The 27734-nt window shown below is 29.7% G+C and overlaps 3 protein-coding genes and 1 non-coding gene across 4 annotated transcripts; 1 reads left to right on the forward strand and 3 right to left on the reverse strand.

Annotated features, from left to right (window-relative positions):
- The first annotated feature begins 612 nt into the window (after positions 1-612).
- On the forward strand, positions 613-719 carry LOC131171483 (small nucleolar RNA R71). The gene has a single exon (XR_009142143.1). It is a non-coding gene; the product is annotated as a small nucleolar RNA R71 (small nucleolar RNA).
- A 4772-nt stretch (positions 720-5491) lies between these two features.
- Positions 5492-11266, reverse strand: LOC110640535 (uncharacterized). Its single transcript, XM_058131181.1, has 7 exons — positions 11133-11266; positions 9778-10355; positions 9282-9668; positions 8940-9056; positions 7504-7560; positions 6711-7180; positions 5492-6528 (listed from the first exon to the last, which is right to left on the reverse strand). The coding sequence occupies exons 1-7, from the start codon at positions 11144-11146 to the stop codon at positions 5830-5832; spliced, it is 2322 nt and encodes a 773-aa protein (XP_057987164.1). The 5' UTR covers positions 11147-11266; the 3' UTR covers positions 5492-5829.
- Positions 11267-14871: 3605 nt separating this feature from the next.
- LOC110640548 (ras-related protein Rab7) lies at positions 14872-20814 on the reverse strand. Its single transcript, XM_021791892.2, has 7 exons — positions 20543-20814; positions 20399-20425; positions 19852-19951; positions 19601-19747; positions 18044-18124; positions 17825-17970; positions 14872-15244 (listed from the first exon to the last, which is right to left on the reverse strand). Exons 1-7 carry the CDS (start codon positions 20593-20595, stop codon positions 15181-15183), a joined length of 618 nt encoding a protein of 205 aa, XP_021647584.1. The 5' UTR covers positions 20596-20814; the 3' UTR covers positions 14872-15180.
- A 3210-nt stretch (positions 20815-24024) lies between these two features.
- LOC110640534 (uncharacterized) lies at positions 24025-26605 on the reverse strand. The gene is made up of 2 exons (XM_021791867.2): positions 26198-26605; positions 24025-24571 (listed from the first exon to the last, which is right to left on the reverse strand). The coding sequence occupies exons 1-2, from the start codon at positions 26537-26539 to the stop codon at positions 24359-24361; spliced, it is 555 nt and encodes a 184-aa protein (XP_021647559.2). The 5' UTR covers positions 26540-26605; the 3' UTR covers positions 24025-24358.
- Between the last annotated feature and the right edge of the window lie 1129 nt (positions 26606-27734).

Consider the following 27734-nt stretch of genomic DNA (forward strand, 5'->3'; position numbering starts at 1 on the left):
GTCTCCTGTTGAAACTGTTGTGTATTGTTAGCCAAGGCTTTAACAATTTCATCAAGTGACATACCTTGATTTGAGGGAGGCGGAGGTGGAGGCAGTTGTGATTGATTCACTTGTGGTATTTGCTGCTGGTATTAGTTTTGCACCGGTTGATTCCCATAACTCAAATTGGGATGATCTCGCCATCCTGGATTATAAGTATTAGAATAGGGATCATACCTACGTTGTGGCTGTCCATAATGTCCTACTGCATTAGCATGTTGCATTGACTCATCCTCTTGTAACGCAGGACACATGTCAGTAGCATGACCCAAATCCGAACAAATTCCACATACCTTAACAGTTTGCATGTTTCCTACAGCCAACTGCCTCACCAAAGAAGTTAAATCAGAAATTTGTTTTTCAAGGTTAGATGTACTTACCTCATTAACCTTCATGGGTGTGTGATCCATTCTCATTCCAAACTGCTGAGAATTCGCTGCCATGTTAGCAATCAGCCTCCTTGCCTCTTCTGGTGTCTTGTCAACCAAAGCTCCTCCACTAGCAGCATCTATCATACTGTGGTCTATTGGTAGAAGTCCCTCATAGAAATACTGAATTAAAAGCTGCTCACTTATTTGATGATGGGGACAGCTTGCACACAGCTTCTTAAATCTCTCCCAATACTCATACAAACTCTCTCCATTGTACTGTTGGATGCCACAAATTTCTTTTCTTATATTGGCAGCACGGGAAGCAAGAAAATACTTCTCCAGAAATATCTGCTTCATCCCATTCCATGAGTTGACAGATCCAGATGAAAGGTAATACAACTAATCCTTAGTTGTACCCTCCAGTGAGAAAGGAAAAGCTAAAAGCTTGATTTGATCCTCTGAAACTCGTTGAGGTTTCATGCTGGAACACACAACATGAAATTCCTTTAGATGCTTATGCGGATCCTCACCTGCAAGACCATGAAACTTAGACAATAAATGGATTAGTCTAGATTTCAACTCAAAAGCAATATTTAAAGCAGGGTATTGAATACACAAAGGCTATTGATTTAGATCAGGAGCAGCCAACTTTTTCAAAGTCCTAGTAGCCATGGTTTCGTTTTCAGAATTTGACTCTGAATCTGAATTCGAATCCGAACTTAGCTCCTTCAGAGATTGGACTCCTTCAGATGTACTCGGAATCAGCCTACCTTGCTTAGCCAATTTTCTCAACTGTTTAGCTATTTTTTCTACTTCTGGATCAAAGATCAATTGTGACGCCTCTTACCCGTCTACTGTATAGCCAAGCAAGAAGTGCCATATTCGGTACCGGAGCACCCTATCTTGTTTTATAATATCTATTGTAAACTTTTGATGTCATTTAAAATATGTATTCTATGTGTAGAATTTTTTTTTATATCTTATTTCTGTGGAGACCCGGACAGAGCCTCCCCTGTTTTATTAGCAGGTGGGTTCCACTAATCACCTGTTAACATGTCCATATTCATTTTACACATTTTCATATCATATTCTCATGTATCATATCATTTACAATTATTTATGAGATCTAAAAATGAAGTATCATCTATTGCATTCATATAGAAATTCATAGATAATAAATTACAAGTTTTCATTTCAATCTCAAAGTTTAATTACAAGTCCAAAATGAAATACATCATGACTAGACATAATGAACCAAAATACTAGTCTATACAGGGGCCCTACCAAAATACAAAAGATCGATGAGGTGACTGCGGGCGGTGGCGAGATCTAGTCGAGCTCTGTCGATTGCACTCTGGTCTTTCTTCTTTGGTGATGGACCGATCTCGGTACCTACGTGATGGAAAACTAACGCTCTAAGCATAACGCTTAGTGGTGCATAATTTATAATAACAATAATTTAACAATTGAAATAATATATGCAAATCATAATTTCTGGGTCTTTTACATTTTTATTGCTCTTTGGAAGCAATTAACATTATCGGGAACTTTTATGATTACTTATTGTATTTTAAGTCTCAATTAATTGGTATCAGAGCCGCTCGCGTGTCCTCTTGGGCGATGGTCGGGCAAACCTCAGTGAGGACGTTGAGTCCCAAAAGGGGGGGAGAAAGGTCCATTAGGCAAATCCCACATCGGCAAAGCACGGAGATGGTCTTGGGTTCAAAAAGTAATGATATATAAAAAGGTGGAGCTAATCACTAGAGGCGCCTTTTGGTGGAATGGCCTGGAGAGTTGGAAGAACTCCAGGGTTAAGCGTGTTCGCTTGAGAGAAATCCTAGGATGGGTGACCTCCTGGGAAGTTCTCCATTCCACCTATGGGACAAAACCATGAGACTTATGGCCAAAGCGGACAATTCCTCTAGTGGTTGGAGCCCGATCGTTACATCAACTCACCAGATTGAGAAGTTCTTGTCATAAACAAAAAGAAATCAAAGCAAAAATAGAAAAATGCCTCAAAACCCTAGAAAACAAAGGAATTTGGCCTCAAGAGGGTGGGGCCAACGAATCCTATGGATTCGTTGGTCTTGATCAGAGCGTCGTTTTCTTCAAAATAGATATGGGCCGCCCTCCAAATTCAACCAAAATTCTTAATGAACAGTAACACCGTAAAAAATACTCATTTTTTTTTCAAAAACCTAAAAATAGCACAAACAGAATTAATAACAAAATATCCTAACACCAAAAACACGAATTCCAATAAATTTCAATCCCTGGCAATAGCGCCAAAATTCTTGATGGTTGTCGAATCCACCAGGAATTAAATTAACTGAAATTACCAAGTATGAAATATTTTCTGCAGTAAGTGGTGAATTCAGGTCGAACCCTAGAGACTGAATTATTAAATTTCGTGCACTTGTGTAATGGAAAACGGAAGAGATAAAGATTGGGGGGGTTTTGTAACACAAAATCAGAAGAAATCAGAAATTCAAAAACTTAAATATGAAATTCTCAATTTAAACAAACTTCAGTCCAAGGTAATTATCATTCCAATGCATTGATTTGATCATAGACAAAAGAAATACAATTATCTCTTATTGAATACTTAACGTAGATTTACCAAACAGCGAGGTAAACCCCTGACTTCCCTATACTTATCAATTCGAGCCCAGCACTCTTGTTGACTCTAATTATTAACTGAATTGGTATTAAGCAATCCTCATTAAATTAATAATTGCTTTAAGAATAGGAAGTAATTAAGCTGAACAACAATTTATGAAGCATAAATCATTTAATTTCACCCTATTGTTTCCTTAGGTTATTATCGAAAACTAGAATCATAATCAATAAAACCTAATTGCTACTCATGTTCAATCTTACACAATAATTACGGATTATGAAGATGAACTAGCAATTGATCTCATTAAACAATTAACTAATAGGCCTTTTTAGCGAATCATTCAATAGATCAAAGACAAAGAAATCAGAAAACAATAAATATTCGAAAAGATATAAATTAAATTAGGAACTTGATCTCACAAATCAAGCAAAAGAACTTGAATCCCTTGTATTGAATTAAAAACTTAGCAACTAATGTTCATGGCTTACAAAAAAATAAAGAAAAGAAATCTAAACCGTGAATGGAGAATGAAAGTCTTTCTGATGTCGAGAGCGGCTCTCTATTTCCGATCCCCCTTGTGCGGCTGCTGTCTCTTCTATTTATAATAAATGATCTAAGTTTAGGTTTTTAGAATTTCTGTCAAAAACTGCAACTGAAGCAAAATCAGGAATCTGACTGTCGACGGATACACGGCCCGTGTATCACTACACGGCCCAGGGCCGTGTAACATATTGGAGCTGAATGGGCATGTTTTGCATGGGCACAGAAAGTTACACAGGTCTCCAAGATTTACACGGGTCAAGTTACATGGCCCGTGTACTCTGTTTCTTCCTCGGTTCTCTAGATTTCTTCTGGAAAAATATTACACGGGTCTCCAAGATTTACACAGGTCAAGTTACACGGCCCGTGTACTTCGTATCAACCACGCTTCTCAATCCTTCGACCTTTCCAAGTTTCCTTCCACACTTCTATATTCTGGGACTTCACCAAAACCCTGAAAAATACAGAAAGAGTCAGATTAATGCAAATGCTAGTAATTTCTCCATTTAACACAATTATTCCAATAACTCTCTAAACATATGCCTAATAGATAATTATACTTTAATCAACTGAGTTAGACATAAAGATATCCTAGAAACACTCAATGTGATGGAAGTAAAATTAATAAATTATGCACTTATCATTCAGTTTCACTGTTTTGACTTTACATATCACGTTGAGCAATTACACATTATTACTTATTTTTTTGAAATGTACATATCACTTTATAGTGAAAAAATAGGTCCCACGTACCCTTTCATGTGGTTTAGTATTTAATGGCTTGTTAGGGTTAAATTCCTACCATAAGATAATTTATCTTATGGACCTTTCTTTAGTTTCAGTTTTTGTGTCTTACTTTTACCTATCCATATGATCAGTTTGTAGCCATTGTTTGGCCACACTTCCTTCATGGAAGTTGTTCCTCTATGTCTTATCTTTATTTTCCCTTTTGAATCATATCAATTTGATTTTTAGAACTCAAGTTATGGTTGGATAACCATAACTGACTCATTCCTAGATTCTAGTTCCTTAACTAGGCAACTTTTGGACTTAAATTTTACCTAATTAATGGAACAGGTTGCAGTCACTTTTAGGCATGGTGATCTACACACTCTCTGCTCACAACACACATAGCACACATACACTTCTGAAAGCTCTAGCACTCTTCCTTTTTATAGGCAAAGGAATGCCTTTCTCAAGTTAATAACGCTTAGACAAACTTCCTATAATTCGTACTACAAACATGGAGAGTCATTCCTTTTTCAATCAACATATTACATAAAGAAATTTCTAGTATCAAAATATCTCTCACTTTCCAACACTCCTCCTTGAATGAAACTCATGGACCTTCAACAACAAATTCACAAAGTTTTGCAGTTTATAGATATGCATGATTCCTTCAAACAAGTTTTCAACAGTTTATGGACATGCATAAGTCCCTTCCAACAAGATTTAATTTCTACAGTTTAGATACTTGCAGGTCTTTGTTATTCTACAATTTATGGACATGCCGGGAAATTCCCAGCAACAAACTTTCAAGAAAACAACAATCATTCAAAACTTTTCATGGATGAGAAAACATACTTGATAACAACCATGCTTCATTTTAACAAAAACAACCATAAATGATTTGAAATAGGCTCTCAAAGATCATTTTCGGTCTCTTACTATTTGTTGGAAAAAAAAAAAAAAAAAACCAGAAGAGAGAGGGATTTGGATCGTCTTTAACAAAGACAAAAGTTTCAAACATTAAGATAATAGAAAAAAGATTGAAGATAAAGAGTAAAACACGTATTTCATTATTTAAAAAAAAAAAACATTTACAAAAACATTAAAACAAAATATTTTTCTTCTCCTTCTTCTTCATTTTTCTCTCACAGGTCACTCCTTCACTCTTTGCACACATACAACACACATGCGCTTCTCAAAGCTCTAGCACCCTTCCTTTTTATTGGCAAAGGAATGCCTTTTACAAGTTAATAAACACACACCTAACACTTGGACAAACTTCCAATAACTCTTCCTACAAACATGGAGAGTCATTCTTTTTGAACTTATACGTTACATAAAAAATTTCCAACAGCAAAATATCTCACTTTCCAATAGTTGTGTATTGAACAACACAAGTACAAGCTTTTATAGTACAAAATTATAGCTGATGGAAACAACAGATGACTATATGAAACTATGTGATCAAACACAACAAATAATCTTTATAACTGAAACAGGGATAAGAATCTAACACTCTTATAATAACTATCAATGTTGCTTTCTTCCTCGGGATTGAGAAAATACTCCAAAGGAAGGAAGAATCTTCCAAACTGTTTCAAAAGCATCTTGTATTACTGTCCGATATAGATGGATTTGCAATATTGTGAACACCGAGACAGGGAAGAAAGCAGCAATGGAAATGAGACTTGTTGTCCATTCTTTCTCAGAACGAATGACTAGTAAGATGGTGGCACCAAATGCAAGCATGGCACTAATCACCGAGAGGAAGAGTAAAATGAAGCCAAATTTAAGTTTCCAAGGGATAGAGCGACGAAAATCATCAAGTTCAAATGGAGAAGTGAGGATAGAGAGGAAAGCCACAACTGAAGTTAGGGAGAACGCTAAGGCAATCACATCCATGACAGTGAAAAATATGAAATAAGGAGCACGTAGGAAAACAGGAAAACCCCTTTCATTAACACCTCCAGGTATAGTGTAGGCGGCAGCAAAAACAACAGTGGCAACTAGGGCAGCAACGGTAGAGCATGACTGAGAGGTTCCCTTAATCCAGGTCTGTGCTTCTTGAAGTTGTGTTTTGTGCGTCAATTCAAGGAGCATTCTTGGAGTCAAAGGATTTTTGAATTCCTCTTTTGCAATCACACGTGCAAATTTTAGCCGATTTTGGCTCTCTTTACTCATTTTTGCTCGAAGCAAAGGATAGTAAGAGGGAACAACCGACTTCACACGCTGCATAGATATGATGTATATGAAGAGTTCCTCAATCAATTGATCAATCAATCAATCAATCAATAATAATAATAATTGAGCAGAATGGGAGTTGTATGTTGATTCTTAATTAGATGAAAGTGACTAATGGATTTATGTACCAAAGATGTAAAGGATGATGGCAGGAGAGGAGAGGGGCTCACATCAAACCACTGTAACTCTTCTTGTAGTTGGAGTGCAGGACCGGGCTTGGTGCCTCCAGTGTAATGCTCGGTGTCCGCAACAAGGTGCAGCAAGTTGCTGCCATCATCATCAATTTTCCGAGCCATCTTATCCCATGACATTCCCTTATCTTTTAACAGGTTGAAAATCTCCTCGCGTCTGTACATCACAGCCCAATGCAATATGTTTTGACCTTTATTGTTACGAAGGTCCACATAATACTGAGGAATCGCATCAATAATTTCACTGACAATCTCTACTATTCCTGTCTTAATTGCGATAAACAAAGGGGATGGCCTCCCTGAAGTTAATAAGGGAATTCTACTCCAGTTAAATTGATCTGATTCAAAATCTTCCACCCAAACAGTATTCCTTATTAGCTTCTGGGCAAGCTGTAAAGCAAATTTGTGCTTTCTCTTCTCTTCCCATATTCTTCCCGCCATTGGGTATCCTAAAAAATATCAACGTTGGATCCAGAAATTTTGTTAGTTGCGTATATATATAATTTTATTTTAATTTTAAGCAAAATTTTACTATTAAAAATTAATTTCAAGAAAAATTTAACTTAAAGCACCTAAAAAACTCGAATTCAACCTCTAATTTTTATTTTGATAATTAAATAAAAATTTAAAAATTTAAGATATGTAAAATTATAAAAATGTAAAATATTAAAACAAACAAACCATTAGATTTAGAAGCAAAATATACTTGTAATGCAAATTTTACTTTAGAGAGAGAGAGAGAGAGAGAGAGAGAGAGAGAGAGAGAGAGAACCTTTGATGATTTTGCGAGTCAATCGTCTGATACATTTTGATCCTCTCAAACGAGCCACTAATCAAACAAAACGATAAAGTTAAAGTAATCATTGTTTTCTTTAAATCATCAATTATATAACAATAATGTTAAATACGAATGATAATCAATAGATAAACACAGATTGAACATATTTTTAGAATTGTAAGTTCATAATTATTTTGAATACAACAGAGAGGGCTCATCCATCAGATTACTATTGAACTAAAATGTATGCTTTATTTTTATTATTATTACAACATTTATGTCTAATCTTTTATTACATTCAAACGATACTTAGAACAATTAAAATTAATTATGTGAATTATTTTAAATGTTATTTTTTTATATAAAAAAAAAAGAAAATAAATTTTATGAATTCAACTATTGTTTAACATATATTATGCTATATTTTATTAGTTGCTGAATGCAATTATTAGCTTCAATAATATATTATTTTTAAGAAAAAAAAAAGATATATTTTGAGATCAGATTAAAAAGAAAAATCAAATAAAAAAAATTAAAAGCGCCAAATAAAAAGTGAAAATTTTCTAAGTTAAATTTTTGAAGTTGATTATAAATTAGTAGTGCAAATATATAGTTTAAAATTATAATCAAATATGGTAATTTTTATCCGATTTAGTTTACTTGGTTTAAAGACACATGTAATCCATTAAATTTACATAATTTTAAACAAATTAAATTTAAATAACTTATAAATTTAAGAGGCAATTTGATAATTTATTTGATCCAACTCAAATTTAATTCAAAAATTAAATAGATAAATTTTATTTTTAAAATAAAAATTTTATAAAAACAATTTTGTAAGCGACTCAAATAAAAACCACTTGGAACTTGTAAATTGATCTAAACTTATTTTTATGTAATAAAGGTGATAAATTTTAATCCGATCCATTATATTTAAAGCCACTAATAGTTCATTTCAATCCACACAAAATGTAAGAATGACTTAAATGAAAAATTGAGGATCAAACAAGCCCATTTGTATTGACATAATCAACCCAAATTTAATTGGAAAAAAGATTAACATTTTGATTTGACGATTAAATTTATTTTGTATACATAGCAATTGGATATATATATATATATATATATATATATATATATATATATATATATATATATATATATATATATATATATATATATATAGAAATATTATACTTAATATCATTCTTGATTTTCTGCTTTATATAGGCAAGCAAATATCTTGGTTTCTGTTTTCCAAATTTTTTTCCTTCTTTTATAGAGAAATTAGGAAAGTGATACTCAAATATTTAATTCTATGAGATAAATAATAAAAACGATGTCATAAATCAAGGAGAATGACAATAATTAATGTATTATCTTAATTTAAATAAATTATTATTAGATTATGAAGAAAAATAAGTCAATACCAAAGTTGTGGAATAAACTGCGTTCTGGATTGCATGTTTTGCCACTCTCCAAATCTTCCTGCAATCTTGAATCTGGATCTTGATTGTCATTTTCTTCCACATCTATGACGGGAATGCCTGTAATATATCAAATTAGTGTATCAAGATTCACATATTTTATGTAGCAGAGTTAATTTAGACAGCTATAAAATTATTAAACTTAAAATTCCACCTTGGAATCCTCTTATTTATATAGTGGCAAATAACTAATTAAATTGGTTTATTACCCAGATTTTATATATATATATAATGGATCTGGAGTTAAACAAATTAAATAATAACTCAGCTGGAAATGGAACATACAAAAGTAAACCAAGTATTCAAAAATGTTCCCCACGGTGTATCCACTCCAGAAAGCAGAAGGCATATCAGCGAGAACATGAAGAGCAGTTGTCAGAACAATCGGGCGACTTTCACCCTTCTCAAACTCTGAAACCTTGGGAGTTTCTTCCTTTTTTCTTTTTAGTTGGAGCGGAGAAGTTGTCAGTGCAAACGGACGACTTTCACCCCCCTTCGACTCTGAAGTCGAGGGAATTTCTTCCCCCAACGACTTTTTTTTCTCCTTGTTTATCCTTTGCTGGAACTCAGAAGTTTTCTGTGCAATCGTGCCTTCTTCATCCTCCGACACTGAAGTGGTGTCATTCCACACTGTAAGTGATGCATCAAGATTAACCAACCACAAAGCAGTCTCTGCATGGGAAGACCAAATTAATTATATATAATTAGATTGTACACGAGTGAGTGCGTGCATGCATGCATGAAGAGAGAGAGAGAGAGAGAGAGAGAGAGAGAGCGGAACCGAAGTGTTGTCCTTCCATGGCAATTTGAAGGATAGATTTCCCATCAACATATCTTGTTCTGCTATCATCTGCTATCTTATTGAGAATTGTTTGTCTTTTATTTGTTATTTCAATCTGTCCTTCTTGACTCGCTAAGAACTTGACTATTTTTGTCCTACCAAATGCAGCAGCTGTAAACAGTGGGACCTCGCCGTCCACATTTTTAAGCCCAAGTAGCTTCTTTACTAGTTCTTTGTAGGGGCCATCGACCAGGAAGTTTATGACCTCAAAGTTTCCAACGATGGCAGCCTCGTGAAGAATATTGTTTTTCTCTTCGTTTTCCGTAAGGATGATATCCCGAACGGTATTTTCCGGAAATGCCCTAGAACTGACAATTTCAAGAAGATCTTCAAATGGTTTCTTCTTTTTGCTGTTCAGTGCCAAGTGAAATACCCTATCACCATTGATATTCACCGGAGACAGCAGGTGCTCAGGACAACGCTTATAGTAATTAATCAACCCATCCCAGTTTCTATCCGCGATTGCGCAATAAACTTCTTTCAATTCTTCAAGGTGCTCTCGCTGTGTATTACTTTGTCTGCATTGCATGAGCTAAAATTTTATTAGAAATTAGAGTTCTCAAAATAGAATTCTTAGTTTAGAATTAAGGACTTTTTATTTTATTAGAAATTATTAAAATGAATATGAATATTCTAAATTGAAAGAATAAAAAATTTATTAGAATTTCTCTTAATATACAATTTTATTTCTGTTGTTTTAAAATTAATAATTTTAATTTTTTTTAATTTCGATAAAAATATATTATTGATAAAGAAAATATTGCAAAAAATAAAGCATATTATATGAAAATAAATTACACTTATGCTCTATTTTTTAAGCTGTAATGTAATTATATTTACTATTGAATCTTAATAAAAAAAATTTAATCGTATTATATTGCATTACAATCTACTAAATATAATCTTAGTGTGTATTTACACTAAATAAATTAATAATTGCTACATACTGCAAAAACTTTATTCATAATTATAAATGAAATGACAGATATTTCTAAATTTTCCAAACCCGTAATATATAATATATTCTCATTTGTGTAATGTAATGCTATGAGTATAATAAAATGAATATATTCTTAAAAATGATTGTGAATAATTCTACAAAAGAGAAAATTTAGTCTTATCAGAAAAATTTTTATTTAAATTCGATTTATTATAAACTAAAAACATAAATATATGATATTCATATATTTAATATATGAGTTTCATGATATTGAGTTCATAATGAATCAGATTTAGATAAGAAAAATCATATACATGTGTAGAATAGCTATAATAAGCATATATGATGGTGTTACCTTTCAGTAGCCATGCGTTGTTATGCTGACGGAGGCCAGAATTGGCCGGAATGAATGCTGATGGTGTTACCTTTGTAGATCCTACCCATCTAAATTTATTGGGGTCTGTTCATCCTGTAACGCGCGGTGGATGCCATGGTGGTATCTTCACTTTGCTTGCTTAATTTATAAAGTTAAAGCTATGTCATGATGAGGATACCAAATGTAAAGGTAAGGTCATAACTTCTTTACAGCTAGTTAAAAGATTAAGTAGAAATTAAGCAAGGTATATGTACTGCAAAAACATTTAATAAAACCTCTCAAAAAAACAAAATTCTAGTTTAGAATTAAGGAACTTTTATTTTATTAGAAATTAAATATGAATATTCCAAAACTAAAGAAATTAATTTATTTTTTATTTTATTTTGTTTATCATTATATACTAATACTTTATTTATTAATATTATATATTAATATTGACCAATAGCCAATAATAAATATTTATCTTCATAAAACATTTAATAAAAAATTCATTAGAAATTTTCTTAATATACAATTTTATTTCTGTTGTATGAAAATTAATAGTTTTAATTAATTTTTTTCTAATTTAGATAAAAATATACTATTGATAAATAAAATTCTGTATCTGTATCTTTATCTCTACTTATCCATCCAGTGACGGAGCAAGAATTTTAATTTTAGAGGTTCAATTAAAATATATTATTTTTGGAGGTCCAAGAATTTTAATAAATTACTTACATAAGTATTAATTGAAGGGATTGATTAACTAACGATGATAATCGTTTCATAACTATAAAATAAAAATATTTAATAAATATAATAATAAAAATAAATACTTTAATTTTTTTCAAAAAAAGATTGATTTGCTAAAAATTAAATAGAATTGCTGTTAGTTTAAAGAGTGATTAATATTGTGAATTGCTAAAACTAAAATATATTGATGGTCTAATATTAAAAAATTTATTCAATTTATGTCAAATCTATTTCTTAAAAAAAATTATGGAAAGCAAATTCAATTAAAATTATAGATTAAATAAAATAAAAAAATTATGAAAAATAAATTCAGTTAAAATTATAGATTTAATAAAAACAAATAACATAGTTTAACTTTTAATATTGTGAAAGAAATTTTTTTTGTCTAACTTAAGTATGAAGACATTTAAGTAAGAAAAAAAAATCCAAAATAGTAATGAAATTACAAGAAGAAAGCTACTAATATTTTAAATTAATAAAAAAAATGAGAAAATTATGTTAGATTTTTTTAATGATATTATTCAATAATTTAAATCTTAAAGAATAGAAATTAGTAATTATAGATTTATTAAATAAGAAAATGATAAAATAAAATTGATGAAAAATATAGGGTCAAGAAATAATAACGATTTGATTTTTTTTTTGTATGAGAATTTGTATTTCATTATATTATTTTTTTAATAAAATTACTATTAAACTCACTTAAAACTTTTAAAATTTTCAAACTTTCATACTCATCAAAATTTAATATAAGAATTGAAAAAAACTTTAATTACCATTAAATCCTTGAAATTTTCAAAATTTTAAGGAGGCCCAATGCCTCCCTTGGCTCTGTTTATGTATCCTTCCATCTGTCTATATATTAGTATCATATATATATATATATATATATATATATATATATATATATATATATATATGATGAAAGCCTAAATTAATTTTCAAGAGAAGAATTAATGTACCTTCATTTTGTGGCTCTAGCTCTGGCTGTGGCTGTGGCATGTACTTTTTTCCCATAATAACCCAACAAATATGAGCAAAGTCGATCTCTCTAATCTCAGAAAGTATGTCTGATGAACAGGAAATTAGAATAGCATGCAAAGCAGCAGCATTCTTTTTCCTCCAAGCCTCGAATTCAACCTTAGCCCCTTCCAGAGGTTTAGCGTTTGCTTCAACTATGTCCCACATAACATGAGCTATCAAATAGTTTCAATGCAAGCACTCCAGTTTTCATAGTTATCTTCTGTTAATAATTGGGGAACTATATTTTTTTCCATGCTTGTATAATTTCTCAGCTTAGCTCTGCTCCAATACAAGGGATATGAACTTTTAAAGTTTATCATGATATATATGACGGTGTCACCTTCCAGTAGCTTTGTGTTCTTGTGCTGACGGCGGCCAGAATAGCCGGAATGAATGCTCCTTTGCAGAGACTAATCTCCACAAAGAAATTAAGAAGAAAACAAGTAATTGGTTGAATTAGTTAGTTAATTTGGGTAGCTCCTAGCATCTAAATTTATATGGTTCTCTTCATCCTGTTACATGATGTGGTATCTTCACTTTTCTTGTTTAATTTGTAAAGTTAAAGCTTAATTATTATATCATGATGAGGATATATACCATATGTAAAGGTAATGTTATAATTTCTTTTCAGCTAATTAATTATTAAATATTTTTTTAATATTTTTATCTCTATACTGTTTCAGAATGATCTTAAAATTATCTGCAATGAAAAAAGGTTTCATTCTTAAAATATAAAATATTAATATAATGTATATCCACTTCTTTCATCAATATTATTTAATATACTTCTTTAAATATAATATTAATATGCTTATTCCTGTGAGTCTCTTGCTGCAAATCTTCAACAAAGTTCATGAGCTTTGCAATCAATATATATATATATAAAATTTATTTGGCATGAATATTCTTTAAATTGTTAAAATAAATTGTAGATAAAGTTATATTCAAAAAAAAAATTGTTAAAATTTTAATTTTGCATCATCAATTCAAAAATTATCAAATATAAGTGATAATTATATATATATATATATCATATATACATATGCAATTAATAATTTATTTAGACTCTATTTTATTTTATGAAAAATAATTTATATATTTTTTAAGAAAATATTTTTCATAAAAATATTTTTTTATTATTTAATTATGATGTTAAATTAATAATACGTATTTATTTTATGTAAGTATAATTATTTTCATATTTTAATAAGATTATAAAATTTAAAAAATAGAAAATAACTTTTTCTTTTGAAAAATGAAAGTTATTTTCTTTGAAAATAACTTAATCTTTCTTTTAATCAAGAAAATATTTTCATTAATAATTTTTTTAAATACTCTTAACACTAAAAAATACAGAAAATATATAATTAATGGTGCAGCAAAACATGTCGACTTTCCTAAATGTGCTCAAATGATGCTTGTAGGACTGAAATATTCCGATATTTCAACATCTTTTATTATTATTATTATTATTATTATTATTATTATTATTATTATTATTATTATTGTAATTTTTTTGAAAGATTACATTTACTCAGTAAAATTGATTGATAATAATATGAAATCAATAGACATTTTCCTACAGAAGATAAGAAAATAATATCCACCCATCAACTCCACATGAAGAGAGAACAAAAACTTTACAAGATGAGAAAAATGAAAGAATAAACACACATATGGCAATAAGATATACAAATTTATTAAAAATAAATAAAAGAAAAAGGGGTGGAGACTACTGCTTATTAACAGCATCAGCTTCATTGAGTAGAGCAAAAAGCATAAGTTTTTTTTTTTTTTCCTTAGAAAATAAAGCAGCTTTTATTAATGGAGAAAAAATACAATTCTCAAGCATAAAATTTCATCGTACTATAATAATAATAATAATAATAATAATAATAATAATAATAATAACCTAATCGTGTTAATAAAGAATTTGAATAGATCAAAATAAACATTACAAAGCTAAGAAAGAACGAAATTCCAATAGAAATTTAAAGATCAATTTTCAAGTTTAATACTTCCAAGAATTAGATTCCAAAGCAACCAATTCTTAAACCAACCTAACAATCCATGCGATTCTACAATTCATCTTTAACAAAAATTACATCTCAATCTGAAGAACTTAGTATACATTGAATAATTATAAAACGAAAAAATTGATTCATAAGGGACCACCAAAAAAGGGGAGGGAATGAATTAGGCCACCCCAAGTGAAAAAAAAAAAAAAAAAAAAAGAGGGAAGTCTCAGTCTGCCAAATCAATCGGTTCCAGTTCAACATGCACAACCACCCCTTTGCTCGCTTTCGGAAACAGCCTCAGGGATGCCTTGGAAGTATCTGCAACATATCAATAAGACAATAAGGCTCAAAAAGGTTGTATGCTGCCATAATAAACAAACAAAATGGTCAACCATCCCAAGCAGGTTCTTCATATTAATAACAAAGAACTAAAAAAAAAAAAAATGCTTGAAAGCATGCATCTAACAAATACTCACATTTTGAATTGTAGATACTGAGTTCTAAAGGATAGTAAATTCCTCATTCATTCCAGGACTTCAAATTGTAAAATGACCAAAAAACAATATCATTTGAAGAAATGATATCTGAAGTTATTTGAAAACAGCATGCCACTTAAACCTAGGAAGAAGTAATGAAGAAAGCCACCTTTTTGACAATTTTTCTAATATAAATAAATCACCGTAAACAGCAGCATTGACATGCTTAACGAGACACAAACAGCAATCAAAAAATTTTATGATAGGGCTACTTGTCCGCTTAATCAGGGAAATTATTTGTTACTGCATGCACCAATATGAAACTGATTTCAATTAATACAAAAATGCCTTTTCATATTCTACCAAATTATTGTTCATCAGAAAGGGCTAATTTTCTATGACGTTAACATCTATTTTATTTAGAAAAAGACCTCATGAAATAGAAATCAGGAAGTCAACAGAGTGTGCTCAATTACAAAATTTATGTAATTAGCAGTTCATCCAACATATCACATCCTTTCAACCTTTTAGCCATACCACAGTTAGTAAAATGGGGTGGAAGAAAGAAAACCACACCAATTTTCACTCACTCCATGTCCAGTTAACTTCATTGGTACCCTACCAATCCTAAAAGAGACTGTTATCCAGTTATGGTCCTTCTTGAGTGGGATTCTGGCAAGAAGAATTTGGAAGGGTACTAACTTTAGCACTTATCTGTGAGGTCATTACTGTCAAAACTCAAATCTGCATCTTGTGGTTGCAATTCCAAGACTTGTACCAAGCATTTGCCCCCATCCAACCCTTTTAGTGTTATTCAGCAATTCAATCCATGGTTGGTAAAAATCAATGTTTAATTGTGTCAGCAGACTAAGACAATAATGAAAATCTATTAGAAATTTTGGCTTGGTCCATGGCTTCCTCCAAAATAACTATAACCAGAATTGATGGCATCTTCATACAAAATTTTACTATAACTTGGAACAGTCATAGCAGATTCAAGGCTCAGCATCCTATTGTAATCATAAAAATCAAACTTTTGCAACATGAATGGGAAAAGAAAACTCTGATAACATCAGAGCAAAATCATAAGAAACTTAAGAACGAGAAATGATGCACATGGAAAAAGAAAATTGACATTACACAACAAGATCCAGAATTCAGAATTCAGGTTTCCTTATTTTCACAATGTTAAAATTTTTATATCTTAAACTTACTAAACAAGAGAGAATAATTCACACTCATGCAAACGTATGTATATATGAACAAAGGACTAAGAATTAAAGGGAAATTGACCAAAAGATCATGCATATAAGTATGCAAAGCTAGGAGAGTAAAAGCAAGTCAAAGAATTCCTGATTTTAACCCAATAAGAATGCTTCCTTCCCCTTTAAATTCAAACTTGTTTCACTACAAGCGCTACAATATGCTACATAAGCATTTTTCAAGCTGTGCAAAAATGCCTCTTCCACCAATTACTCAATGACGGTCCAAAACTTGTACCATGCAGAAAAATAGCAGTACAACAGTACCAATTTTACAGAGCATGCAATACCAGAATGGCAAAACAAAAGATGTTCAACTCTGTTGTGATAACAGTGTACAACACTAGTCTGTACATATCTAATTGATAGGCTAACGCACTAGTACATTGAGGATTAGTAGGTTTGATTAAGAGAGAAATTAAAAAGGAAAACCAAATATTGATAAACAGTACTCTCTCTCTCTTTTTTTTTTTTAATTGCCCTTTTGAGAGAGAGAGAGAGAGAGAGAGAGAGAGAGAGAGAAGGACGTGACCTAAAAAAAAATCCCTCTCAAATAAGAAGTCAATGGTGCCAACAATTTGAAATGAGGACATTTTCATAGTTAAAATACAAAATTAAAAAGAACACAAAAAGATAGGGAGAGAAATAGAAGAAGACAGCAGCCCACTGCTTCTATAATTGTTATGAGCTACTGAAATATAATTGAACTGAGGCATTTTACACGGCTACAAGAACTAATGCAAGATTAGGGTTTTAATAAAAGTCAAGCTTTTAATAATTTGTTTTCCAGAAAATGTATGACCGAGTTCTTTCTTATGCTACATAAGACTTTGTTCAACATAGCTGATGGTGCTATGCTTCACATGATAAAAGTTTTTCACAGCTATTAACACTGCCAAAGAGTGATTCTCTTCTGAAGGTTACTGAATGGTTAATTTGGTTCTTTTTTTAATTTCATATAATGTTTTCAACATAAATTGTCTATAGCTCATAAATATGCATGGAAACAATTATGTTTATGCATAATATGCATTAAAAAAAATTAAAACAAAAAGGATATTCATGGAAGGCCTGATTGCTATTTTCTCTTCTAAACATACAGTTGTAATTATCATTATAATTACCAACAATAGTCATACCATCTGACAACTTAAACTTACATGTCTTGTTCATGCTCATTGGCTAGAGCAGTTCTCGCAATACACAGGAATGCAGGATCAACATTGTAATCCTCTTTTGCTGATGTCTCAAAGTAAGGAATGTTTCCTTTAGAAGCACACCACTCCTTTGCTTTCTTCTCAGAAACCTGTATAGCCAAAAATTAGACCAAGATTTGAGAAACAAAGAGATCTAGTTTTCAATAAACTGTATTTCCTTACCACTCGACTATTTCCACCATCAATGTCAATCTTGTTTCCAAGCAATATAAATGGAAACATCCCGGGATCAGGTGGGTTTGCCTGGAAGCAACAGGAATAAAACAACGCTAAGATTATTCAACAAAAAGGGGCATTGTCTGCAACTACTAGAGCTACTGTCTGACACAACAGGATGAATAGTCAGCATAAAGCATAAGATGCATAGTTAAATAGAGGAAGAAATCAATATAAGGAGCAATAAAAAAGATTATAACACACCGAGTTAATGATTCAAGCTAGAATTAAAATAATCTTGGACATAATGTGGTCAGGGTGTTAAGTTTGTGGCTCATATTTTCAAAGAAAATACTACACACTAAAAGCTCCAAGCAATCAGGTGAAGTGGGGCGGTTTTGCAGAGAGGCTGTGGAATTGTTGGGATATTTTGTAATTATAAGTTTCTCCTATTCAGCAAGTAAAAAGAAAATTCTAGCAATTCTATAAATTGGTGCTTGTAATTTTATCCTTCAAAGTGAAAGACACATGTGTCTCTCCATGGATGTGGCCACGTCACTAAACCATGCAAAATTCCTTCTATAGTGTCTCTCCTTTTCCGTAATCATTATCGTATTTTTTGTGCATGTTTTGAGGGGCCAATTGCAAGTGCCTAACCTCAGATATGCATACTAAGTAACTAAAATATATACATTCAAAAAAAAGTTAACTAAAATATATAAGTGGTTGCAAAAAGCCCCAGTTGCAAAACCTAACAATTCCTAGGACTAAGTGAAGATGTGACTAGTCTCTAGCTCTAACTAACAAAACCAAAAGCTTAAAGTCATAAACTGAGTTTTCTTCACTTCTCAAGCCAAATTTTTAGATTTCCTGAAATCAAATCAAATTCAACCAAATTAATTGATCAAAATCAAATTGAACCAAGTTAATTCATCAGTTTGCTTTACAATATAAAAATTATGCATGTATCTCCATCAATAAGTAACCACTTCTTAAAATGCAATGCCCTCTATAAAGACTAGCAAGATACCAAGAAATGACACTGAAACAAGTTCATAGGATGTTAATTCCAACAAGACTAAGGCACCATCAGAATTGATAAATAAAAAAATAAGTTAGAAATTAAGAAGGAATAGAACAAACAAGAAGCCTTATCTAGTTAAATCTCTTAATATAATTATGTCCAAGGAAGTCAACGATAGGGTGGAAATTAAATTCTCTAACAACTCAAGCTGATAGCTAACCAGCTAGCAGAATAGTTAGCTGGATGTATACGAGATCTATGACTGAAACCCAACTCCACTTAAGTAATGAGTAAATAATAATAAAGGCACAAAAAGCCTCCATTATCTAGAACTATCATCAGCAACAAAAGCTAAAAATTATTAACAAGCATTACATTCCAAACTAATATTAAGCTTCATTGTGTCACTGTTACTTAAGTGAATTTTTTTGCTATACATCATGGTTTTGACCTGTGAGGCATCATGGAAATATTCTACAAAAGGAATCACCAAAAATAAATAAAATAAAATAAAATGTGAAGAAAAAGTAACAAAGAACCTGTTTAAGAAACTCCTCATGCCAATTGTCAAGAGTGTCAAACGATCTCATCACATTAACATCATAAACCAGAACGCAGCAATCTGCCCCTCTATAGAATGCAGCTCCAAGACTCTGAAATCTTTCTTGCCCAGCTGTGTCCCATATCTACACAGGTGAAATTCCATTGCAACATAAAAGCCATTTTCACACACACTCCAAAATTGAATTAACATGAAACAAAGAAGAACCGTTTGAACTAGGAAACCTACTTGCAGGGTGACGAGCCTGTCATCAATTTGAAGTTCTTTGGTCACAAAGTCAGCACCAATTGTAGCTTTATACTGCTGACTGAACTTCTTATGCACATATCTAGGCAAGCGGTTAAGGGCAAGAAACACTAATCCAACCAATCCAAAAAGTGCAATAAAGCGTAATGTTCTATTGTACAGCTATTTACCGAAAAGAAAAAATTTGTTTACCGTAATAATAGCAATAGAATGCGAAGAAGAATAAGAACCAAAATCCTCTGTGGCTAAATTTGCTTGAAAGTAATTGTCATCTCTACGATATCATTCATTCTAGCGCATTGATAAAAAAATTCAATAAAATATGAATTGAATTGGAGAAAATCCAAAAGCACGCAAAGCATATGGGAAACAAAAACTAAGACACACAAATTCCAAATTAACAACAAATAATCCACAAAATTATATATATAAAAAAAAAGATTTAAAAAAAAAAATCAAAGCAATGCACAGAGCAAATCAAGGGGAAATAAAATACAGAACATCCTACTAGCAGCTCAAAAGAGGATACTGATTCATCAAAGAAGTCTTGCCAACCCTGAAATTAACAAAAAGCAAATTAGAATTTTCTATTCCGCTTCTTTACACAAATACACAAAAATCAAAGAAGAGAAACAGAATGCCAGAGAAAAAAAAAAAAACCTAGAAATCGTACCCGCTGTCCCCGAGAACGATCACCTTGAGCAAGGTACGCCTCCGCAGTGACATGGCGCTAAATTGCCAAAAATTAAAATAAATTAACGATTACAAAGCAATTCAAAACCGGAAAGTATTCGAAAGAAAGAAAGCAGAAAAGCTATCCTTTTCAATTTCTTTCACTGTTAGATAACTTTTTCAGAAGGAAGCCAGAGAGAAGGGCAGAAGGAGAAAAAGAGAGGAGAAGAAGAAAAAAGGGGCGCCAATATCGATCTGCCTTTTTTGTTTTTTTTTTGCTTTTTATTAAAAAAAATTCAAAAAAAAATATTTATTTCTTGCGTTTGCCGGCAAAATTGATTAGTTCAATTGATTTTTAAGTAATTACGTAATTAAGCATCATTTAGAGCTTGTGCGGTGTTGAAATTTTTTATCTACTTTTTTGGGTAGGGACCACTAGTGATTTGTGATGGATGTTTTGTGACGTGTGATGCCTGATGTGAGATGGAGCTGAGAATTCCATGGGCCCGGCGGGAGGAGATGTGATATATAATATATATTATATGGTTTTATCATTTACAGAATCTTTTATCCATATATATATATATATATATATATATATATATATATATATATATATATATATATATATTTTTTTTTTTTTTTTTTTTTTTTTTTTTTAAATTTAGGGTGTGCTTATATTTGGAACGTGCTATGTTTTGTTATTTTTGTTGGTGAGTGCAAAAAATTGTTTTTTAAAAAAATTATATTTATCTATTTTATTTATTTATATAAAATATAATATATAAATATAAATAAAAGAGTGAATTTATAAATAAATAAAAATATTATATATATATATAATTATGTTTGAAATAATTTGATTAGTCACCTTTTGAGTTGTATAATTAAATTTGCTATTTTACTTTGTTTTTGAGTTGTGTAATTATATTAATTTTTTTAATATAGTTTTTGTTTGTTTATTTGTTATTGAGATGATGAAAGGTATATTATATATATGCAAGTGAATATGCTAATAACCAAAGTTTGATGCTTAATCTATATGGTTTAATAATTGAAAGTAAATTACTCATTAAAGTCTTATTTAATAATATTAATTATTTTAATAATTATTAACTAATTTTATAACTGTCATTTATTTTATTAGTCGTTAAATAATAATTATTAGTGATCAACTATTTATATAGTATTTTAAAATAAAAAATATTTAATAAAATTAATTATTAAATATAAAAATCATGTTATTATTTTATTAATTTTTGTCAAAAGTTCTCTCAATACTATTAAATATTATGTCACTGAACAGTGTAAATAAAAGAGATAATATTTTAATTATAATTAAAATATTAAATACTATCTTAAAAACTGTTATTAAATGATTTAAATTTGACTCTACTTTTTTAATATTCTACTTAAAAAATAAAAAATTTAAAGAAAAAAAAAACCAAGCTTGATATTATTTTTTAATGTTTTTCTACACAGGAGTAGAAGAATATGATAGTGATAATTGGTTTTGGAAGTAAATGTTTCCATCACAATTCAAATGTAATTATGAAAAATTTTCTTATTTTAATAAGTATTTTGAAATTAATGATGTGCTTTTGAATTCATTTCTCAAATAAAATTTAAAAAAAAAAAACTATTTATTGTATTTACTTATCAAACACTTTTTTTTTTTTTTTACAGTTCTGAGTTGGAAAGTTTCATTGTTTTAAGGTTAAGGTGAGATTGCATAAAAATCTAACAAATGAAATTAAACAATACTCATATTTAATAAAATATTGAGAGATTTTATGGTGACTTTATAATTACTATAGTTGAATAGGATAAAACTGCATTCTATAGTTAAATTTTTATAAGTCATGTTTTTCAAAAATCTAAAACTTTATAAATTTTCTTGACTTTATCAATTTAATTTTCAAATTTTTATATTAATTTCAAATTTAATAATTAACTTAGTTGAATATTCAATTGAAAAATATATTTTAAATCTTTATTTACACTATCAACATTAACCCATTTTTCAATTTTTGTTATATCAATTTTTATCATTATTCTCAAATCCATAAAAATATTATTTTATTAAATAAAATATTATATTATTTTAATTAATTTCTCTTTCTCTCTGAATATATAGAGAGTTAGATTCTTTTGAATATATTATTTATATTTAGATTATTTTTTTTCACTTGTAGGAATTAAATTGGAGATAAGATAGTGTAAAAAATATGAATCAGAATTATAAATAAAAAGAAAGAGAAAAAAAATTAAAAATTCAGATAATAATAATAATAATAATAATAATAATAATAATAATAATAATAATATTCAACTATTAAATTTTTTTTATATAAAATTTATTAAAATTAATGAAAATATTAAAAATTAAAATTAAAAGATTTAATTAAACTTAAAAAAGTTTATAGTTTTTTTATCATTTAGCCAAACTTAAAAGTATAAAGTGAAAACAGAGTTAGGGGTAAGTATTCGGTTCAAACCGAACCGAATAAAATTAAATCAAATTAAATTATAAAAATTAAATTACATATTTTGGAAATCGAATCCAAATGAATGAAAAATCGAATCGAATCGAACCGTTCTATTTTGATTCGGTTCAATTCAATCTGATCAATTTTGATTTTTAATTATTTTTTAATTTAGACTTAATTTTCAAGTTATTTAGTCTAATTTTAATTTTAGTTTGAACCTAATACTATTAATCAATGAAATTAAACAATATATATATATAATTCATAAATTCTCCATAAAAATAAATCAATTCAAAAATCGATTCGATTCGATTTGAATATATAAAATTACTATTCAGTTCGGTTCAGTTTAATCGATTTTTTCTCTTTAAAATCGAACAAAAAAAATCAAAATTTTTATAATATAAAACTGAACTGAACCAAACCGATTAAAATTTAAAACCGGACGGATTGAATCAGTTCAGTTCGATTTGATTTTTTTATTTGAATCGAAATCTACTCTGCTTACCCCTAAATAGTGTATTAAAATAATAAAAGAATATAAAAGACAACAACAATATATATATATATATATATATATATATATATATATATATATATATATATATATATATATATATATATATATATATATTTTGCAATAAAAAATGTGTAATTCAGCAAAAATGAAATAATGCCACTCTCCTGAGTTATGATGCAAATGATACATTATTATTAGATGCCAAAATAAAAGTGAAAATGGAAAATAATAAGTGTATTTTTTTAAGAAAAAACAAAATATAGTCAAAATTCAGATCATTATTAAAATTCATTTAATCCATATGAACAATTATAAACTCAATAGTCCATATGTACTGGAACAAATATTTAAAATTTGTATTTAAGCCCTCCAAAATTTAATAATAAAATTCCTATTCCTATAACATTTATTAGGAAAAAAAAAAAACTTTTCTTTTCTTCAAATTCATTTGTCTAATGGATTATTCTTAAAAAGTAATTAAATAAATAAATGAACTGATTAGAAATTCATATATAATGATTCCTTTACATGCTAGATATCACTACCAGATTCAAAGAATACTGGAAAAGAGGAACTAAAAAAAAAATGTAATTTTCGGAGTAACATTGATTGAGTCATTGAGGATGCATTTGAACCTAATATTTTCTGGCTCTGTTTATGATTTAATGAAATCTTCAATCAACATCTCACAAAACCAAAAGGAAACTGCTGCTTAATAATGTTGTTTTAGCATCTTTTATGGTTGTTTTACACAAAACTTCATTTAAAGCTCCTCCCCGTCCCACAACCCCACGCAAAAGCAATGTGTTTACCAGCCATGTTTCTTTAAGAAGTCCCTGGTTCTCTTCCTCATACGAGTAAAAACAATAACTGCACAAGCAAGGATCCATGGTGGGAAGCTTCCACCAAAAAAGTTAGATTTTTTTATCCATTCAGGAGGATCTTTCACAGCCATTGTTATAAAAAGGGTTATAACTGCTACCCCAAACAAGATTTTGGTCAGGGGTTTGATCAAGGAGTCCTGCAATTGCATAAATAATTTTGTCAGATTAATGGAACTTCAAAGTTAAAATAATTTCACCAAAACATAATTTGTCAACACCAAAATATGCAACATGCCAAGGGTTCATTCTTCCCCAAGAGCATAATTTAAATCGAAGGCAAGACTTTTGCAAGATGGTTAAGCACAAAATATTACTACTAGAAAGTTCAATTACACAAAAAGTGGGAGGAGTTTAAGAAACTATGGGAATAAAATGAGAGATACTCTAGGTATTACTTGATCAGGGTAGTTTTTATTGGACATAAATGGCAATTACACGGAAGACAAATTTCAAGAGGCTTGCAAATTCCAATGCTCATTATTGAGAAAGGAAAAAGGTTAAAAAAGTGTGTATATGTGTGTATACACGGATCAAACTTGCTTATTCATGCAAAAAAAAAAAAAAAAAAGAGGTCCAAGTGAAGTGCAGACTGAAGAGGAATTCACGTAATGTGTAGCCTTCATCCTTTGATTTAAAACATCACATTGGCTCATATCTTCTATGCAAGCAATTTAACAAAAGGGAGAGAATCTTACTATAATGCAGTAGCAATTGGGAAGGGAAAAAAAAAAAAAAGGACATGAACTCTAATATACACTTTCTAAATATAGGTTATCCTCCAAAACCATATGAAATTCACATCTTTTACTGAAGAAAAATAAATGGAAGTTTACCGTCAGAACCACTTAGAACAGTAATAAAATGAAGAATCTTAGTGTAGATTTTTAGAAGCTAAAATGTATAGCTCCAAGACCTGATTGGCAATCTTAAGCAGCTTAACAAATTCAAAAGACACGTGGGGAAGAACTAGCACTGCCTGTTGTTTATTCTGAGTGCAGATCTCTCACTGAGGCAATAGATCAATATCTAAAATGGACCAAACTTGTTTGGGAGAAATTCTAAAAATGCTACAATCGACAAATGGGTTTTTGGTACACGAAGTTCATTTGGTCAGAACCTTAATTACCTTTGGCATTGTATCACTCATGTTAGCATGTAGTGAAAGTTAGACAGTGTACATTTCAAATGATTTTATCTACAGTATGCATATGGTCAATTATGTAAATCCACTGTGAACTTCCTATATTTAAGTACAGATCTTCCCAGACTTGTTGGGTAAATTCATCCATAAAGGTGTTCAGTGACAAGTGGGAGACTGGAACAGAAACAGAGAAATCAAAGACTATACTATAAATTTATGCTACCATATTTTGATTATCTAGAGTCAAAACACAGAAGAATTTGCATTAAAAGAACTCGGAATATGGTAACTTTGCTCTGCTTAGCACGAATTTTGGAATTAGCCCCAATCAATGTTTGTACTCTAGGCATCTACTGGAGTGGCTTTTAGGAATAAGAACACTAAAAAAAAAAAAAAAAAAGAAAAAAAAGAGAGAGAACGATTGATGAAATTAGCTTCTAACAGAGGCCTTGCACAGCTAACTACCTTCCCTTCACTTTCCCAAAAACCAAACGGAAACTGAATCGAATTCCATTTCTCGTTAATCAATCAAGCAAGCAAGCAAACAATTTTATGTTCTTAAACAACCAGAAAATGAATTATTGCAGCATTAGTTTAAAAAAAAAATACGAACTATAATTACCTTTGGCTCTCCATCAATGCAAATCACCGATCCATCTCTGTACCCAAGAATAGACCTCCCATTCCTCCCATTGAACCTGATCGGCGCGGCCCGTCCGGAATCGGGATTGAAAGCGTAGACTGACTTGAACCCATACTTGTCGAGGATATCTCGAACCTCCAACAGGTCCTGGTCCCACCCTCCCAAGCTAGACTTGAACACGTCGATCGGACCCTTGCCTTGTCGGTATAGATGGATCTCCACCTCCGGCACCTTTGTCCTGACCATTTTGGGTTTGGGGTTCGGATTCGTATCATCTGGGTTTGTTTCTTTGATTTCTCTGATTTCGTTGTCAGTCTCCATTTTGCTGTAGAGAGCCGACCTTGCTCGTATTAAAGGCCAACATATGTCAATCTCACATGTTTATCTATTACTTTATGTATTTAATTTTCACAATTTTATTTCGAAATACTGTGTCTCAATTTTTATTTTTCTTAACACATAAGCATTAAATTAAACTGTTGTGCTATATATAAATTGAGATATAATATATTTATATACATATATTTATGATTACAAATGTTTTTATAAAAATGCACTAATTATATAGCATATAGTTCAGATTAAATTAATTCATTTATAATTAAATAATAATATACCTATCAATTAATTAAAAAATACTTTTAAAATATTTAAAAATAATGAATGAAAGTCAATTTTAATTATTTTTCTTATCAACATAATTTATTGAATAATTACTTTATTAATAAAATTTAAAAAATTAATTTGAATAAAAATTCATTATTAATTAATAAAAAAGATAATTAATTATAATAATAGTTATTTAACATAGTATATTAAATTGCAATTAATTGTTTATAATACTGAATAAATTAATGTAATTTTAATTTACTTATAAATAAAAAAATATTTAATTTTTTATGATAAATTTTATTGTGCATTTATCATAAAAAAAATATATTTTTTATAAAAAAAAAAGATTTAATTGAGGGAAGACTTTGGTAATTCCAAGCCAAAACATATAATCAATCTTTTTAGTAAATTATTCTTTATTAATTGAATTAACTCTCATTGACTGCGGAGCATCTTATTTTCATATGAATTTAAAATAATTTTATAAAATAATTTTTAATAAGTAAAATTATATTATTTAAAATTTATTAACAATTTATAATTAAAATTAAATTCAAATAATTGACACATAATAAATGTTATACAATCACTCATATCTAATTTTCATATAGTTTAATGTAAGGCGTCATTTAGTTTAAAATAATTTTTTATTATTTGGTTGACATGTTATATTCTAGAAGATAAAATGTATTAATAGAAAATAATAATAAAAATGATATGAATATCATAATAATGATAATGACATAAATACCCTTACTCCAATTAAAAATATAATATTTGAGAAAAATTGAAAAAAGAAGTAGCATAATTACATGCTAAGAAACTTAGAATTACTTGAATTGAAATAAGAAACCAAACAAAATTTTTATATTTTCAGGAAATCTCAAGTTTCCTAGATAATTTA

The sequence above is a fragment of the Hevea brasiliensis genome, chromosome 12 (genome assembly GCF_030052815.1).
Source record: "Hevea brasiliensis isolate MT/VB/25A 57/8 chromosome 12, ASM3005281v1, whole genome shotgun sequence".
Classification (NCBI taxonomy): domain Eukaryota; kingdom Viridiplantae; phylum Streptophyta; class Magnoliopsida; order Malpighiales; family Euphorbiaceae; genus Hevea; species Hevea brasiliensis.

What these genes read in the sequence shown, in the direction of transcription:
- LOC110640535 (XM_058131181.1), bottom strand. An exon ending in CAGTTTATTCCACAACTTTG is followed by an intron (nt 7,561 to 8,939) that starts GTATTGACTTAT and finishes TTGTTTGATTAG; the next exon opens with TGGCTCGTTTGAGAGGATCA. An exon ending in GACTCGCAAAATCATCAAAG is followed by an intron (nt 7,181 to 7,503) that starts GTTCTCTCTCTC and finishes GATATTTTTTAG; the next exon opens with GATACCCAATGGCGGGAAGA.
- LOC110640548 (XM_021791892.2), bottom strand. Translation starts at nt 20,595, where the DNA reads ATGTCACTGCGGAGGCGTACCTTGCTCAAGGTGATCGTTCTCGGGGAC. An exon ending in ACAGGCTCGTCACCCTGCAA is followed by an intron (nt 19,748 to 19,851) that starts GTAGGTTTCCTA and finishes TCACCTGTGTAG; the next exon opens with ATATGGGACACAGCTGGGCA. An exon ending in AATGAGCATGAACAAGACAT is followed by an intron (nt 15,245 to 17,824) that starts GTAAGTTTAAGT and finishes GATATGTTGCAG; the next exon opens with ATACTTCCAAGGCATCCCTG.
- LOC110640534 (XM_021791867.2), bottom strand. Translation starts at nt 26,539, where the DNA reads ATGGAGACTGACAACGAAATCAGAGAAATCAAAGAAACAAACCCAGAT. An exon ending in GCATTGATGGAGAGCCAAAG is followed by an intron (nt 24,572 to 26,197) that starts GTAATTATAGTT and finishes ATGCAATTGCAG; the next exon opens with GACTCCTTGATCAAACCCCT.